This window comes from Xenopus laevis, chromosome 1L (genome assembly GCF_017654675.1).
Source record: "Xenopus laevis strain J_2021 chromosome 1L, Xenopus_laevis_v10.1, whole genome shotgun sequence".
NCBI lineage: Eukaryota > Metazoa > Chordata > Amphibia > Anura > Pipidae > Xenopus > Xenopus laevis.
The window spans coordinates 186,951,075-186,967,936 of NC_054371.1; the positions used below are offsets into that span (position 1 = coordinate 186,951,075).

General features: G+C 40.4%; 1 protein-coding gene across 2 annotated transcripts in view; it reads left to right on the forward strand.

Moving 5' to 3' along the window:
* The first annotated feature begins 344 nt into the window (after positions 1-344).
* The window catches only part of trim36.L (tripartite motif containing 36 L homeolog), a 46,479-nt gene continuing 29,961 nt past the window's right edge, over positions 345-16,862 (forward strand). The window contains exon 1 of one of the 2 annotated variants that reach the window (XM_041578695.1): positions 345-598. In XM_041578695.1, coding sequence (XP_041434629.1) covers positions 536-598 — 63 coding nt within the window. In that variant the 5' untranslated portion in view covers positions 345-535. The remainder of the gene's footprint in view (positions 599-16,862) is intronic. The other variant, XM_041578732.1, reaches the window with a different exon arrangement.

Sequence of the window (16,862 nt, forward strand, 5' to 3'; positions counted from 1 at the left end):
CACTTATATACTATTTGTACTTGGGGAGTGGGGACCCTTCTGGGCATATGTTAAAACTGGTGGGGCCTTTTCTGTTTCATTTATTGGCTCTATAACTTTCGTGGGTGTGACATGACATGAGGGAGGTTTAAGTTTCTCCCACTATGGTATATGTCTCCAGCACTGGCTGTGAGGTGACTGTGCCAGCCCTGGGAACTTGATGTGGACAATGTTGTTCTAAGATGGAGGAGGGGAGAGCAATGGGCGGGGCTAGACTCGGCTCTGCTTGGGTTCTCTCATGAAATTTTCACATCATTGCAACCCACGAGGCTTATTTATTTCCACTTGCTTCTCAGTTACCTCGTGCAGTGAAAAACAGTCAGAGAGCCGCTTCATATCGCCTTACTGACCTGTCAGCTCATCTGTCAAACTTGGGAGAGTTGCTCCTTCTGCGTCCGGTCCACTGCCGCTGCCTCATCACTCGCTGCCTGTTCTCGCTCGCTGCCTGTTCCCTCGCTGCCTTCTAGGGGAGACTTCATGGTTTTACGCTTTCAAAATGAACGGCTCGGATGAAATTCATCAGTTTGGCTTCATTATGGACACGATCCAGAAGAGTCAGGTGAGAATGGAATGAATGAGACGTGTGATTGGGAGAAGATGATTGTGCAGCAAGAGTATGTGTGTCAGTGAGTTGCACACACAATGCACATTGCTATATGAAGCAGCAACACTATATGTTGTCACTAGATATAAGAATGGGAGCTTTGTAACGATGGGGGATTTCTGTGCCAAGTGTCAGCTGTTCTCGTGCGAGTCATATACTGACACTTACTGCTCTGCCCTTATACAGCGTTCCTCCTCGCGTGAAGTTTGTCTTGTGCTTAAAGAGACCACTGACACCAGAAAATAACGTTTTTTTATATCAAGTATAATATTGTCTTTGCATAAGATTTATAATTTTGCCATAAAAGTATTTGCTCTATGCTTTTACATGACTTTACCTTACCCCCATGTTCCTGTATGAGGGGGCTGTTATATTTGTGGAGCAGTAGCATTAGGAGCTCTAACTGACAGCCTAAAATAGGACAGTCAGGTTGGCAAAACTGTCAGTTTTAGGAACTTCAAGTGGCAATTAATTACAAAAACAGCACTATCCTTTAAAAACGATCAACATGACCTATAGGCAACTTTTAATGTAGATTAATATTTTGAAAAGAAAATTTTTAGTGTCCGTATCACTTTAACGTAGTTTTTACTTAAACTGCCTACCTGGGGCGTCACTGCTGTGATTAGCGTTATGGGAATGATTTAGCATGCTTGCTTGCCTGCTGGTCCGAGTCAGTGTTTCTCAGCTCCTCCCGCAGCAGTGACAGTGTCGGAGACACTCGTGTCACTCAGGCTTTGTAGTGCGATTTGACAAAGTGACAAACTCAACTCTCAGCTGTTTGTCCTTGAAGCGCCTACAGCTTTGCTTAAGCTCAGGGATGAACCTTTGAGGCCTTGTCTTTTATTCACACAAAGTTCAGGGCCCTTCTCAGATACATAACCAAAAATAGACCCAGAGACACAGACAGAAACATAGCCAGACACATACACAGTTAGACACACAGCCAGATACATATTGAGAAATATAACCACATACACAGACAGAAATATACCCAGACACATACTGAGAAAATAGACCCAAAAACACAGCCAGAAATATATTGACAAACACAACCAGACAAACAGAGCCGGACTGAAAGTAAAAAGCATCACTGGCAAAAAAAATCAAAGCAGCCCACCTAAAACATGCAACATTGACGGCCAGGGCCCCTCCCACAAGTTAAAAAAATAACTTTTGTGGTCAGGTCCCCCCAGGTTAAAATTGGTTACCAGACCCCCCATAAAAGTTTTAAAGCATTGGTGGTCAGGCCCCCCTGTAAAAGTTAAATAAAATCATTGGTGGGCAGGGCCCCCCAACAAGTTAAATGAAAAAAAAACAAAAACATTGGTGGTTATCCCTCCCCAAATGAATAAAACCATTGGTGGCCAGGGTCCCCCATAAAAGTTTAAAAAAAAATGGTGGTAAGGGCCCCCCCAAGTTAATAAAACTATTGGTGGCTAGGGTCCCCCCATAAAAGTAAAAAACAAAATAGTTGTAAGGGCCCCATACAAGTTAAAAAAGCATTGGTGGCCAAGGCCCCCCCCATAAAAGTAAAAAAAACCCAAAACATTGGTGGTCAGAGGTTTAAAGAAAAAAAGACCATTTGTTTTCAATGGAACTTACCTTTAGAATTTGGCAGGTGGCCTTCTTCCTCCTTGGGACAGAAGCATCTTCGTTCTCCTCTGTGGCTTCCACTTCTGGCTCCCTTCAGCAGCTTGTTCTTCAGTGGTTTCAGTTGCCTTTGGTGTCTGCAGTGGCTTCACTTTGGTGGCTTCTTCTTTTGGCGGTTTCTGTGGCTATGCTTCAGCTCCTTTTGGTGGCTTCACTTTAGTGGCCTCCCAGTTCCACTTTATAGCAAGCGGCTAGTATGCTATAAAATGCCCTATTGCTAACAACTTTGCAGCTGATTTTCATTATCTATTTTATGTGTTTTTTTTTAAATTATTTTCCTACCTCTTCTGCCTCTTTCTAGCTTTCAAATGGTGGTCACTGATCCTGACAGCCAAAATCTATTGCTCTGCAAAAAGGCCCGGATTTGTGGCGAGGCCACATAAGCCCGGGCCTGCTCCCCAGTGCTCCGGCGCTTGCTGGCGCCTTTGCGCCAGCGTGTGGTAGTGCGACCACACGGAGCGCACGGCCTAGGGGCGCCCGCCCAGCGAATCCGCCGCTGTCTGCGAGGCTACAATTTATTATTATGGTTATTTCTGAATTACTTGTTTTTCTATGCAGGCCCTCTCCTATTAATATTCCCATCTCTCATTCAAACCATTGCCTGGTTGCTAGGGTAAATAAGACCATCGCAACCAAAAAGCTGCTAATAAACTTGAGAGCTGCTGAACAAAGAGCAAAATAACTGGAAAACCATACAAAATAATAAATGAAGACTAATTGCACACTGTCCCAGAATAGCAATGTCTACATGATACTAAAAGTTAATTGAAAGGTGAACTATCAGCTTACAGGTATTTTAATGAATTCAATAACATCTGGGCAACCAGATTGTTCACAAAGGTGATTCTACATTTTGGAAACTGTTGATGGTCCAGGGTCAGACTGGTGTATTTATAAACAGTTTTGTTTTGTAAAAGGAGTAAATGGTTTTGTTAAAACAATCATATCGGTGCCAATGCATATTCAAGTGATCAATCATTTGTTAGCAAACAACCAATCTGAGGATCTTAAATGGGCCACACAACCATATAGAGCTGTTCACTATAGGTTTCCTAATGTCTTGATCACTGCAGATCTCTGCATATCAACCCCTTGTGACCTCCGCACAGTGTCAGAACTCCTTAAAACACTTATGTAATCACACATACTTACACAGCCTACTACTACTACACGTGTGTATATGTACACTGCGAAAGAGGTCTCCTAAGGACTGGTGCATGCAATCCCATTTATTACAGCCCCTGACTGATGTGTATGGCCATTGTAATTTAATGAAAAAGCTATTGCATTCATTAAGACCTTATTCATTGTCAGTTAAGAAGGGTGTAATGTGCATCTGTCACTAGGTCCCAGGAGTAATGACAGCCTAATTGCCTTTGTTGGTGGTTAGGTAACTGTCATGGTGCTGGGGCATATTTATTAACATTGGAGACAAATGTCACCAGTGATGTTGCCCATAGCAACCAATCAGAATTTTGCTTTTGTTTTCAAACTGTATGTGACTGTTAGAAACATATTGCTTAGCTTATCGTTCTACGTATCCTCCCTACCTCACACGCTGCTAATAATATTCTCCATATCTACTGATAACAGCTGTCATGTTTGTGGGTTTCTCATATGGGGGTACTCTACTTTATCCACCCCCATTACTTGTTTAATTTTAAACTTTAACACGTACATATTATGTGTATTATTATGTGTATTTTAACTGTATTGTAATTAGTGGCAGTTTTTCCATAATATGCAGTACTCAGGTTGTTGCTGTTATCCAGAATGCTCGGGACCTGGGGACTTTCCGATAATGGATCTTTCTGTAATTTGGATCTTCATACCTTAAGTTTACTAGAAAATCACGTAAACATTAAACAAACCTTATAGGCTGGTTTTGCTTCCAGTAAGGGTTAATTATACATTAGTTGGGATCAAGTACAAGGTATTGTTTTATTATTACAGAGAAAAAGGGAATGATTTTTTAAAAAATTGATTATTTGGATAAAATGGAGTCTATGGGAGACTGGCTTTCCATAATTCGGAGCTTTCTGTATAATGGGTTTCCGGATAATGGATCCCATACCTGTATTTGCTTTTCAAAGTGCATGCCGATTTGCGTTTAACCATGCATTTGCCATGCTGTTCATATCTTTGTGTTACACGGGTCAACAGAAGAGCAAAAGACTCATGTACCCAAACAGTATATTTTATCCACAATCCAGAGATTTCTCCTAGAATTCCAGCATCGGTATGGGACATTAGCAAGAGTCATCAATGCGGATGCAAATTTGTGTCCACTCTGATGAATCACATGCAAGTTAGGATGCACTAGAAAATCATGTAAACATGAAATAAACCCAATAGGCTGGTTTTGCTTCCAATAAGTACTCATTATATCTTAGTTTGGATCAAGTTCAAGTTTCAACAATTTCAATGTACTGTAACAAGCATATTGACAATAAATATTTTGATTTTTGAGCATAGCTTGTGACAAATGTTTAAATACCAATGGGTATGTTCCCGGATCAGCACAATATCGCCCACTCAAGGTAGGCATATCAGGAAAGGATCTGCTCGTTTGAAGATCTCTCCACATGAGCAGATACCCATGTATGACCTCCTTAACCCACATGATACAGGTGATAGACAGAACTCGTAGCAAAAAAACACTCAAAGCTAATGTGTTTATGCGGAGGTCCATCTGTCAGACAGGAGCTATCTATTAAATAACATTACCACCAGTGACAGGGGCATTTTAATTGCCTTGTGTGTACATTCAAAGATCCACTTACTTGGTGAGGTCAGCAAACCAGCTGATTTTTCCCTGATGTGGCCACTCAGAGGTGGGCAATATTGGCCTGATCTGATATTTTGGCTCTGGGGAATGCAGGCTGTCTGGACGAGGACCACACTCCCCACAACAGGATTTTTAAAACGGCTTGATGAATACTTGTCTGATTTTTGGCCAGATATTGGTCAGGCAGGCCTGTCAGAGGGCCTGTGTAAAGTCGGTATGCATATCCTTAGCTAATACATTCTGCTTGATGTGAATCGATAGGAGGTCTCTGAGGAAGTGCTTTGTCACGAAACGCGTCAGACCTCAGACGCCATAGTTACTTGATTGTATGTCTTAAATAAAGTATTTACCTTTTAAACAATTTGGAGTCGAGCGATCTGTATTTATACCCAGGAGTGCGCGGCCTGCACATCGATTGTGAATCGATAGCATGCCAGTTTGGCTACTACTATACAGACCCATCTCCTTTGTGTTAGGGATATGCAGTACCAGCAATATGAAAAGTGCTTATCTTTTATTCAAACTGTCCCATTCACCTTCCAATCTGTCATTTAAAGTGCTGCCAGTTAGAATGAGAACTACTCACAGCCATACTGGAGTGTTACAGAACACAGAACTGTGAAATAATCAGCAAATTGCCTCAGGGCATCTCTGTCATACCATTTTAGACTGGCATTTCCATAACAAGAAGATGAAACAAGGAGGCATTGTCCTTTCCATTGTACAGTATCATAACCTCTTCTACAAATAGGGCTTGTTTTGAATATACTTTTTTGTATGTTTTTGTAGGTAATGATGCAGTAAAAGAAAGAGGAAAATAGAGTTGGGAAAACATTTAAAATAAGTGAAAAAAAGGGTAAAACCCAAAGATACCTGATGTCAAAGTAAAATGCACTTTAATATCATTAATATCATCATTTGCATTCCTTCAAATAAATTCAGACAGGAAACACTATATCATTTTTAAAAAGGTCACTAGCAATAATGATATTATATACATATCCAAGCACTCCCCGGCAGTTGTTAATATTTCAAGTGTGAACATCCACATGAGAATTTACATAAACAGAAATGCCAACCTGCATCAAAGTGGTCCATGTAATGTGGCTGCGCTGAGTAACAAGACACAAGACTGAGCAAAACTTTTTTCTTTATTTTAGATCTTCTCTCACATGTGCTCTCCTATGTGGGCATTTACAGATGTCCCTTATTACTTCCTATTACATCACAAGCTAATGCAGTGCTGCTGCTACAGGTCTGACAGTCCAGTATACTACAGTCCAGGTTCATGTTGGCTCCACCTGCCCGCCCAGGCCCCACCCCGTTCATGTTCTCTCCTTCACTGTGTCTGCTGAGCACCAGGTCAGAGTAGGGTTGCCACCTGGCCAGTAAAAAAAGATGGTTGATTCCAATGTTATTAATAGGAAAAGAACATAAATATATAGGAAGGCCGTTATTTTTTTCCAGAAAACGTGGCAACCCTAGGTCAGAGAGGCGATTAATTTAGGGTCACTCGTGAAAAATACAGTGAGTTGACATGTATGTATACATGCTACATACAGAAACCTAGGTGTCATAGCTGATCCTTGCTGGCTGCTTGCTATGGTAGTCTTATAAAATGCAACATGTCAGCTATATTTTTCTGCATGCAGGGTACATTCACACTCTGTTCGTCTCCTTTAATACATGTATGTGGTAAATGGCATACAAAGTATCTTACCTAGGCCTTAGAGCCAAAAGTGAAGTGAGTAGTGAGGTTTACTGGCTGGGAGAGGCCTCCTTGTTGAATTTCAGAAATTATTAGTATATAGTACCTAGGTCTGGAACATAATAATATATATTACAGCATATAATGAGTTTTACATTTACTGTGTCATGTATCATAAACGCTGGCTATTACTAGAGATATGCAATAACCAAGCATCAGAGTTTATTGACGACAAAGGCATGGGCTATCCACTGCCAGCTACCGAGACAGTCTATTGCCATTAGATTAGCCACAATGGTGCAAGCTATAAGACTATATTTATTCTGTAGAATACTTTATCATACCCGAGTAAACAGCTTTAGAATCTCTCTCTGTTTGTTTAGGATAGTAGATGCCATATTAGCTTGATGTGACATCATTTCCTGCCTGAGTCTCTCCCTGCTCACTCATAGCTCTGGCATCAGATTACAGCAGGGAGGGGGAGAGGAGCAAATTGAGCATGCTCATGCCCTGCCCTTGAGGTTTAAGCTGAAAACAGGAAGGCTGATACAGAAGCCCATGTGTACAAAATAGAAGAAAACAAATGTTGTTTCATTTGACAGAGGACTCAGAGCATCATTACTTTGAGGGTTTACTGGTGTTTTAAAATAGACCTTTCTGATACAACTTACTTAGTTTTAACCGTTCCTTCTCCTTTAAATGGTAAAAGGTGTTGTGGTACCCTCCATAAGAGAAATCAGGGCCCTTTAAGACATTTGGACCACTTTGACTACTGAACAATAGAACTGGTTGCTTTGCAAGTCACTATGAATGACTGGTCCTTTTTCTACCCCCCATACCTACTCTACAAAGTATTTTTTATGTACAAAGTAATGGCCACATGGTGCTACTTCTGAAAACAAAGTTCCTGCTGAAGTGACAAATGCTGCTTTTGTCCTTGAAGTGGAATTTATAAAACCCAAATTGAGAAGAAGGTGAAGCCCTCACACAAAGGCATTTAGATGTTCATGTACTGAAATGCAGGCTGATTGCAGCAGAATGCATATGATGAGTTCATATGAATTGTTCCTATAGCATTTATAAGTACGTGTGTGATTGGGGCTTCAACATTCATTTGTTTATTAGACTGTATTTTAATCTTCAGGCAAATGTGTAAAAATGAAGAAGAACAACCAAGCAAAACACAATGTGCACTTAATCAAGCATCTAAACAAAGCACACGCCTTGTGTATAGACCCCAAGGTAGAGTCCTGCAGCTGGTCGGGTACCCGCAGGTTACCCGCAAAAGCCTACGGTACCCTGCGGGTTGTGGGTAGAAGTTCAGGGTGCGGGTTGTCGGTTCTGCGGTAAGGCATTTTTATCATGGCTTGAGGAATGTCAACTTTGTAGGGAACGTAAGTCAGTTATAAATTGAAAGTGTTATTAAATAGCTGAACAGACTGACAGACAAGAGTTTGCCTCAATGTACTTCATGATAGCAGAGGTAACTAGTGTATATGAAGATGCCTAGCAAGTCAACAGTGACATCCCTGTGGGTCCCTCTCCATGTATGCTCCTGTCCTTGAAGCCAAGGGCACAGCTAGAGTCACATTTATCAAAGTCGAATTTCGAATTCATGTGAGTTTTAAAAACTCACCTAAACTCACATAAATTCGAAATTCAACCAATCAAAATTTGATAAAAAAAAAAAATCTAATTTTCAAAACTCAATTCGAAACGAATCTAATTCGATTTTAATTTAAAAAACTCAATTCGGGTTTTTTCTCAGAAAAAAACTTGAATGTCAGAAAGGCTGCAAACAACTCCAAATTGATCCCTGGACTTCTCCCATTGACTGAAACAGCAATTCGGCAGGTTTTGGATGGTGAATAGTCGAATTTGAATTCTTAAAGGGTCAGAGTATGATAAATCTCGAAAATCAAATTTGAATTTTTTTTAAAAAACTCGGATTGAATTTGAATAACTCCCTAGTCGAATTTGACAGTTTTTACCATGAAAATTTTTTTAAAATTCGAATTTCAATTCGACCCTTGATATATCTGCCCTGCTGCTCTCAGCCTGTGTTTTATCTGCCCCCTCTGCAGCTCTGTTTATTTGGAGTGAAAGGTACAGTTTCCATTTGAGTGCAGGTAAGTGGAGCGGTCTAAAAAATGCCTGCTTTAGAGTTTTTCGGGCCAATTTCCGTTCCGTGTACCTGCACTTAAGAAGTGCAGATCAGTGGTGCTAGGAAAGGGAGCAGATCCACTTCTCTCCGCCTGCAGAATAAAATGCTCTGTGTGCCCTTAGTTGCTGAGCCATTTCTTTTTCCATAATAAACATTCTTATGTATATGGCTAATACTTGGTGATCTTGAGCTAATGTTGGCATGAAACTTTTTTGCTCTTTGACTTCTAAACTATCTCCAATCCTATATATACTAAAACTTCCTATACTTCATGAAATCTAATCATTATATGACTATGGAAATACTGATATCTAAGCTCTGTTGAATGGGTCCCTCTCTGCCTCTTCAGCCAATATTTGCATGTAATCTGCATGTTCGATGTGTACTCCAATCTATTGTACAGCACTGAGGGAGATAAAAAAAATATCAGATATAAAATAAACAGGAAAAATTATGTTATGTGACACAGCACTCTATCCTCTTTTGTTGTGCAGAGAGCAATATGTTATTTTAATTTACTGGAATGCTCTTTTTTGATTGCATTACCGACTGCTATGAGTGTTCTAGTGAGGTCTTCGTCCAAAAGAAGAAGTCTTGAGTTCATTAATCATTCAGCTCCATGGCAGTTAGATGGGAATAATACAGCTTTTCTATGCACTTGGTGCTATGGAGTGCGCAATTGGCTATCATTGAATAACTGCTCCCTGCAGCTATCAATACTCTTGGCTACGTGAGGTATTCACCTGCCCCCATGGATATAATAATGAAGACAGCAGCCCCAGCAACTCCTTGGGGGCTAAGGACTGTTTAGGGACCAATGAGTATCCTAAATGAAGTATAGCCACAATATATATATGTGAAACAGTTCATCTTCCCAAAAGAAAGCATTGTGACTTCCAGCCCCATCCAATCTCTTGCTTGTATGTAAATAATGGGGGTCTTAACATGTGGGCTAGTTAAAATGAGATACACTTGAAAGACAAGTTTGAATGTGAATCATGTTGAGATCTGAGCGAATTTTTTTTTTTTATTATTGGCTTGAGCCACCAAGCACCATTTTCCTTGGTTAAACCTCCAATGGGGACCTGAGTCAAAAAAGACAGGCTCTGCACTACAACAACATGACTCCCCTTAACCTTTCATTAAATTCCGAATGTGCTTGCTGTGCAGACACTGCTGAGATGCTAAGCTTGAGGAACAGTAAGAAATAAAGCAACAGGATTTCAAAATTAAGACAGGACCAAACTCACTGTAATTGCCTTCTCTCTATTTGAAGCAGGCATAACACTGTGCATAGGTTTTCTTTTGTGCAACTTATTAAAAACAGTGGGGCTTATTTAGCAATGCTGGGCTAATTTACACCTGGGCAGTAAACCATGGCAACCATTAACATCAGTAGAAGGATCTGCACACCATTTATTGAAAAAAAGTGTTGTTTTATTTCATTCATTGTGCATTCCTTAGGAATTCCTGCACAGGAATGTATGAGTGAAATAAAATAACACTTTTTTTCATTCATCCATCTTTGATCCAGCACCCTAATATATACTTACCCTCTTGCTGATGTTTATTTTCCAAGTATTCACTCATGCTGCTTGTCTTCATCAATATATTAAAGTAGTGCTGTCCAATTGGCAGCCCATGAACCCCCCTGGTGTGGCCCCCCCACATGAAAGTCAGCCTGCTGTGACTGCTTAACTTGTGTAAAGTTTAAAAAGTATCAATGCTGAGATTAACTGGCCCCTGTATTGTTTACAACTCAGATTCAGACAGTAAATTCCTTCATTGTTCACACCTTTAATCCCCCCTGCATTGTTCACACTTATGACATCCCAGACTATAAATGCTCACATTGTTCACACTTCAGACAAACTGCTGAAGGAGCACCAGGTCCTGACAAGTTTCCCTGTCTCCTGCTGTATTCTGCCTTCCCTATGCTCCCTGTGTGTGCCATACTCTGTCTGCCTTATGCTCCCTGTGTGTGCCAAAATCTGCCTGACCTATGCTCTCTGTGTGTGCCATACTCTGCCTGCCCTATGCTGCCTGTGTGTGTCTTATTCTGTCTTTGTGTGCCATACTCTGCCTTCGGGAAACTGGTAGGGGTTTGTAAGCATTTGGAAATACTTGTTAGGGGGTCCCCGAGGTGTTTAATCATGTGCTGGGGGTTGCTGCGCTATCCACAGGGGAGGATGATGCATATGGCTTTAGGGGTATGTTTTAATATGGTTTAATAAACTTGTTTCACAAATGAGTGAGTATCCCTTCAGTGAGCACCAACCATTTGGTTTTATGATGTGCTACCGCCATTAATGTTGCTATAGTCTTATAAATTCTTGTGGTAACATGGGTGTGGTTTAAAGTGGGTGTGGTTTAAAAGAGGGAGTTGTCAACACTGGCTTCCATAATTGGCCCTTCACCACGTACGCCAGAAAAATTCCAGTAGCACAGAAGTTGGACAGCACTGCATTAAAGCATTTGGTAACATGGGAGCATGTATATATAATGTATAATGTGCATGCGTAACTTTTCAGCCCATATAGTCTGTCTGGATGACTGACACAGTGGCTTAGTACTGCTTGCACAGCTTTCATGTGCTTGGTAAGTTCCCAATTCTTTTAACTGGTTTGCCAAAGTAGAAAGGGCAAAAATCAATAAATAGTAGCATATGTTCTGTGCAGGGTCAGTTATTTTAACTGCTAATTCGGAAGCTTATTTTGTAAGGTGTTTTATCTGCTGCATAAGTAGATATTGCCCTGTCTCCCTTACTGCATACTACACACAGAAAAACAAGGCTGCTACTAATCTGCAACACATTCTCCAACTGTGTAATATTACCTCTATGCCTCTATGTGTCAGTTTGCTGTTAACAAAGAATACTGGAAAATAGATTCCTTAAATTAGCCTTACAATGAATTAATAAACAATGTATGCTTGCAGACATTAAGGTTCATATTTTGAATGCAATTTTTACACTTGAATTAGAGTAGAAATGGGGGTTTGTACATGCAATTATTTTTTCCCCATTAAAATGTTATTGTAAGTGTTACATTTAATTCAATTTATTATTTAGTATTTTTCTAAATGCATTTCTACACTATATTTCTACGTTTCAAGAAGAGGATCAAAATACCCGTTAAATATTTGTGTGGACATAGATTATATAAACAGTAATATATAAATCATATTGTCAACGAATGTTTAAACCTCAGTGATATCAGTACCTTATTTGTGTATGCTGTTAATTTAGGTTTATTGCATACAAAGCTGCTAGAAATAAAAATTGGGAACAATGCTGTTCATTTCCCATTAATGACTTAGCAGCAAGTTTTTCAAGATAATGGAGATTTGTGGGCTCTGAATCAGTAAGCCACTGACTGCAGTATTTACCCCCTATTCACTTTTGGATCACTTTAAAGAACCAGGAAAGATAATCAGGAAACCTGGGTAATACTGTATATAACCCTAAGTAGTAGGTAGAATTTTTAAATTTTTTCTTTAAAAACCTTCAACACTGCCTTGAACCTATGGCACTCTGTCAACAATGCCTTTTTCGACCATCTCAAATCAAGTGTTAAAACAGGGATCAATAACAGAGGTTTACTGCTCACTTGGCTTCACAACACAATAGAGACCTATTCAAGATAACACAAAAACAGCAGCCTGATGGTCACTGAACGCCTCTATCATTTCTAATAACCTTGAGTCATAATATCCCTTTTGTTTTTCTTAATCTTTTCTATTTGTTTTTTCCATGGTTTAAATTATTTATTGTGGTTACCAATATACAAACACAAATTTGTGAAAATTATAAAACTTTTGAACCATAAATAGCCTGTTTTGGTCTCAATGAGCATGTTCTCACATTGATCAGTAAGAAAGCTTTTCTGTTAATAGGTTTGTAAACGTATTTTCCCCTATATGAACCAGGGTGGATGTTTGGTTATGCCCCCAATCTAAAGGTGACCATACACGTAACAATATTTCCTACGACCACTGATTCAACAGCCGATGTTGAATCGACAAACCAACCAATCGACAAACCAACCGATATCCAAGTCTTTTGCTGATATCAGTCATCTTGTCTCTCACCATACACTCATCGAATATCGTACGAATTATATCTTTGCATGTATGGTCACCTTAAGCCAACCATGCATTATGCTGTCCTGACCAAGAGGCCACGTTCACATTACAGTTATTTTATATGGAAGAAAGATAAAGAATATGTTATTTAGTTACAGAAAGGATGAGAAGTAATATATTTACTTGAATGAATGATGCCATCTCTAAAGTCTCTCTCTTATTTTATATACATAACGGATGGGACAGCTGTAGTGCACTGACTGTTCCCCTCTGTTCATATAGTTGAAAGCAACAAATGTGACAGGAAGGTGCAGAGCCATAGTGAGGACAAATCCATATCAGAATCATGTTTAGGGACACAACTTTAAATTGCCCAAGTAGCAGGATAATATTCTTGTGTATTAGTGAGGCATGGGTCAGCTAAAAACCCACAGGCCCATCAAACCTATCTTGGGGCATAAGTTCAAGCTCCTCACTGATGATGTCTAAGGCTAGGGCCAGACGATACAGAATCTCTGCAGGCTGGAAATCCTCTGCCTGGCTGCTCTTCTTCTCTTCTGCAGACAGGGTGTATTTTGGCGCGAAATGGAAAAGTCACACGATTTTCCCTTCTGCCCCTAATTTCAATATGCAAATTAGGATTTGGTTTGGGAGCCACAAGGATTGGGTTAAATCTGACTGAAAAAGGCCAAATACTGGCTGAATCCTGAACCAAATCCTGGATTCGGTGCCTCCATATTTCTTACAAACATCCTCAATATTTGCTCATATTAGTGATGTGTGGGACAGGTTAAACCCGACCCTAACCTGCCCTGCCTCCACCCGCCCGAGCCTGGCTTTCATTTTTAGACTTGCGCTGCCCCGAAGATGACGTCACATCGGGCCAGCCCGCACATCACTAGCTCATATCCATTATCTCGTTAAATGTTTGCTTCCAAAAGGCTAGGACTACATGGCCGGCATTGATGCGATCTGAAGCTGGGCAACTAAGCGCACGTGTCAAGTCGGATGCGACAGGAACAAGGTAAGTAAATATAACGTCGGATAGTGTCGCAACGGTGATCCGACGCAACACGATTACTTTACATTACTTACCTTGCTCCTGTCTCATCCGACTTGCATGCATTTAGTTGCACAGTGTCGGATTGCATCAATGTCGGCCGTGTAGTCCTAGCCTTATTCTAAAACCGCTATACCAGGATAAGCCAATTACTGGTTGGCAGCTACTAGATAACAGTTACTGGTCTCTAGAAAACTTTACCTGATTCAGCATGACCTTTGTCTTGATTTAACTCAGTTTCTATTATGAATTAGATGGACTGAATACTGTATATAGAATCATTAGAAATCAAATGAATGTCTACTGTAATTAGATATAAATAAATGAAAACTTACTGCACTATATGTGTCCATTTTATATAACTTTATGGGCACATGGGGTTGATGTCGTACTTGGTGGTACTGACTGGACAGCTCCCCTGGTTGGAAGCTTGAGCACCTGCTAACAGTTAACGCACCAGCAAATGGTTTTGTGTATTATTTCCAACAAAACCACTCCCATCTGTTTTTTGTATTTCCCCACCCCCTGGGACAAGATCCTATTTCAAAGCATTTTCATTTCCTCTTCTGTTGCACAGGGAGATGGTGTAAAATGAAAATCTAACAAAGGCCTGTCTTGTTTGCATATAGTCAAGGCCAGTGCTTATTGCAGCAATACAAACACAGACATGAGCTGCACGGGGCAAATATAGACTCTTTTATCATTTGCGGTTCTCTCAGCATCAGTACATTGGCCACAAGCCTGACAAGGGAATACAACACGCAAGTAAAAAAGGTTATGCCAGGACACACTCATAAATAATATCAAAAGAGGGAAGCAACACATAACTATTCCTCCAGAGCAGGAGAAAAAGCAGTTTCTAGAAAGGAATATTTAACTATTGACGCATGCTAAAATACATATTAAATGATGTCAAATTAAAACACGTACATCTATTGTATGATATACACACTAGCTTGCATTGACATTAGTGCTGCTTTTTATTAGGGTTAGTCCAGATGTATTTATATCTATACCTGCACTTGAATTAATTGCAAAGGCAGTTATTAGTGTTACTATTACAGCTTATTTAAAACCGCTTAAAACTAATTGCTGATTGGTTGTTGTCTGTATTGGTGCTATTTTTTCACCTATATTATCAGATTTGCCCCATTGTCTGGTCTTCTTCACACACACATCCAACTTTTTGCTTTATATAGGGTTCAGACTTGTTTAGGCCAGGCTCTTGGATCCGAATCCTGTTAAAAAAAAAGACTCGGATTTGGGCAAATCTTGAACCCAAACCAAATATGGGATTCAGTGCATCCCTAATTCGCAATTATTTCAATATTCACAATGTTTTCATTTTAGATAATTTTACATAAAAAAGACTAGTCCCTGGATCAACTTGTACTATGAGCTATCTTCCATAACCCTGTATTCCCTCACTTGCTAAAAAGCAATCCAACCCCTTCTTAAAGCTTTCTAATGTATCAGCCTGTACAACTGGTTCAGGGAGAGAATTCCACATCTTCACAGCTCTCACTGTAAAAAAACCCGGAATGGGTGACCTTGTGTCAGACGGAAAGACCTACTGGTAAATAAAGCATTAGAGAGATTATTATATGATCCCCTTATATATTTCTACATAGTTATCATATCACCCCTTAAAGGACCAGTAACATCAAAATTTTTTTTTTAAAAATTCGTTAGTATACAACGAAAAAAAAACACCAAGACGAATTAAACTTTAAATAGCAAAGCCTTTATTAAGAAATAACTTACTGAAACTCCACTTCCTGTCCTCTTCAAGAAACGGCGACACGGCGAACATCCATTCTACGGCGCTTGATTTCTCCTCCCTAGCTGTTTCTCCTCCATGACAGCTGTTCTCTGACCCGATCTCCTTCTCTTCTTCATCCTCCGTCCTCCCAGGTGTCCAACAGCAGCAGTAGGAAGGCGATGTGGGTAGCCTCCCCAATGTCTCTACAAAAGGTGCAGTAAGGTAGAGGAGTGCAGACACGAGTGTGCAGCCTGCGGGGGAGCCGAGCTGAACCGGTACTTATACATCCGCTGAGTCCTGCGCTGCCGGTGCAACTGGTCATGGACAGATACAAAAACTGGATCCTTCCCATGGAATCGCCGTGTATCTAGAGCCCAGCAGCAGCGGTATGGGGGTCGCCTTCCTAGGATCTCCATGGACGTGCAGCTTGTGGGGAAGCCGAGGCAGAACCCCTGCCTATACTTCCTGCGCTGCAATCGTACGAAAGTTATGTCCAAGAAATAGTAGTGACAGTCACCCATTGATATTTTCAGATATTGTCGTTCGCTGACAGAAATCTTCTGACCTGTCCCATCAACCAAACAACCAACCAATCTCCATGAAAATGGAGTCCACAGTGCAAAAATACAAACTTTTGTTTACTTAAAACTGGACATAGACTTGCAGATTTTAGCCTATGTCTGACGAACGATGGTCCGTGCCAATCATCCGACCTGCAACTAACCAATGAGATTAATTTAAAGTAGTAAAGAGAACCAGTCACATGATGCTCGGGCATCGTATGAAAGTTATGTCGACAAATATTAGTGACAGTCTCCCATTGATATCGTCAAATAGGCAAATACGTACAACAATATGAAAAATGTCTGGACATTCCGCACACGGTTTGAAAATTGTACGAAAGACTGTATCTTTGCGTCTATGGCCAGCTTAACAGGAATAGAACAAGACAGCTCTTCTTCCTGGCTGCCCTGTGTGGAATCTGCAGGGTTTAGTAACCC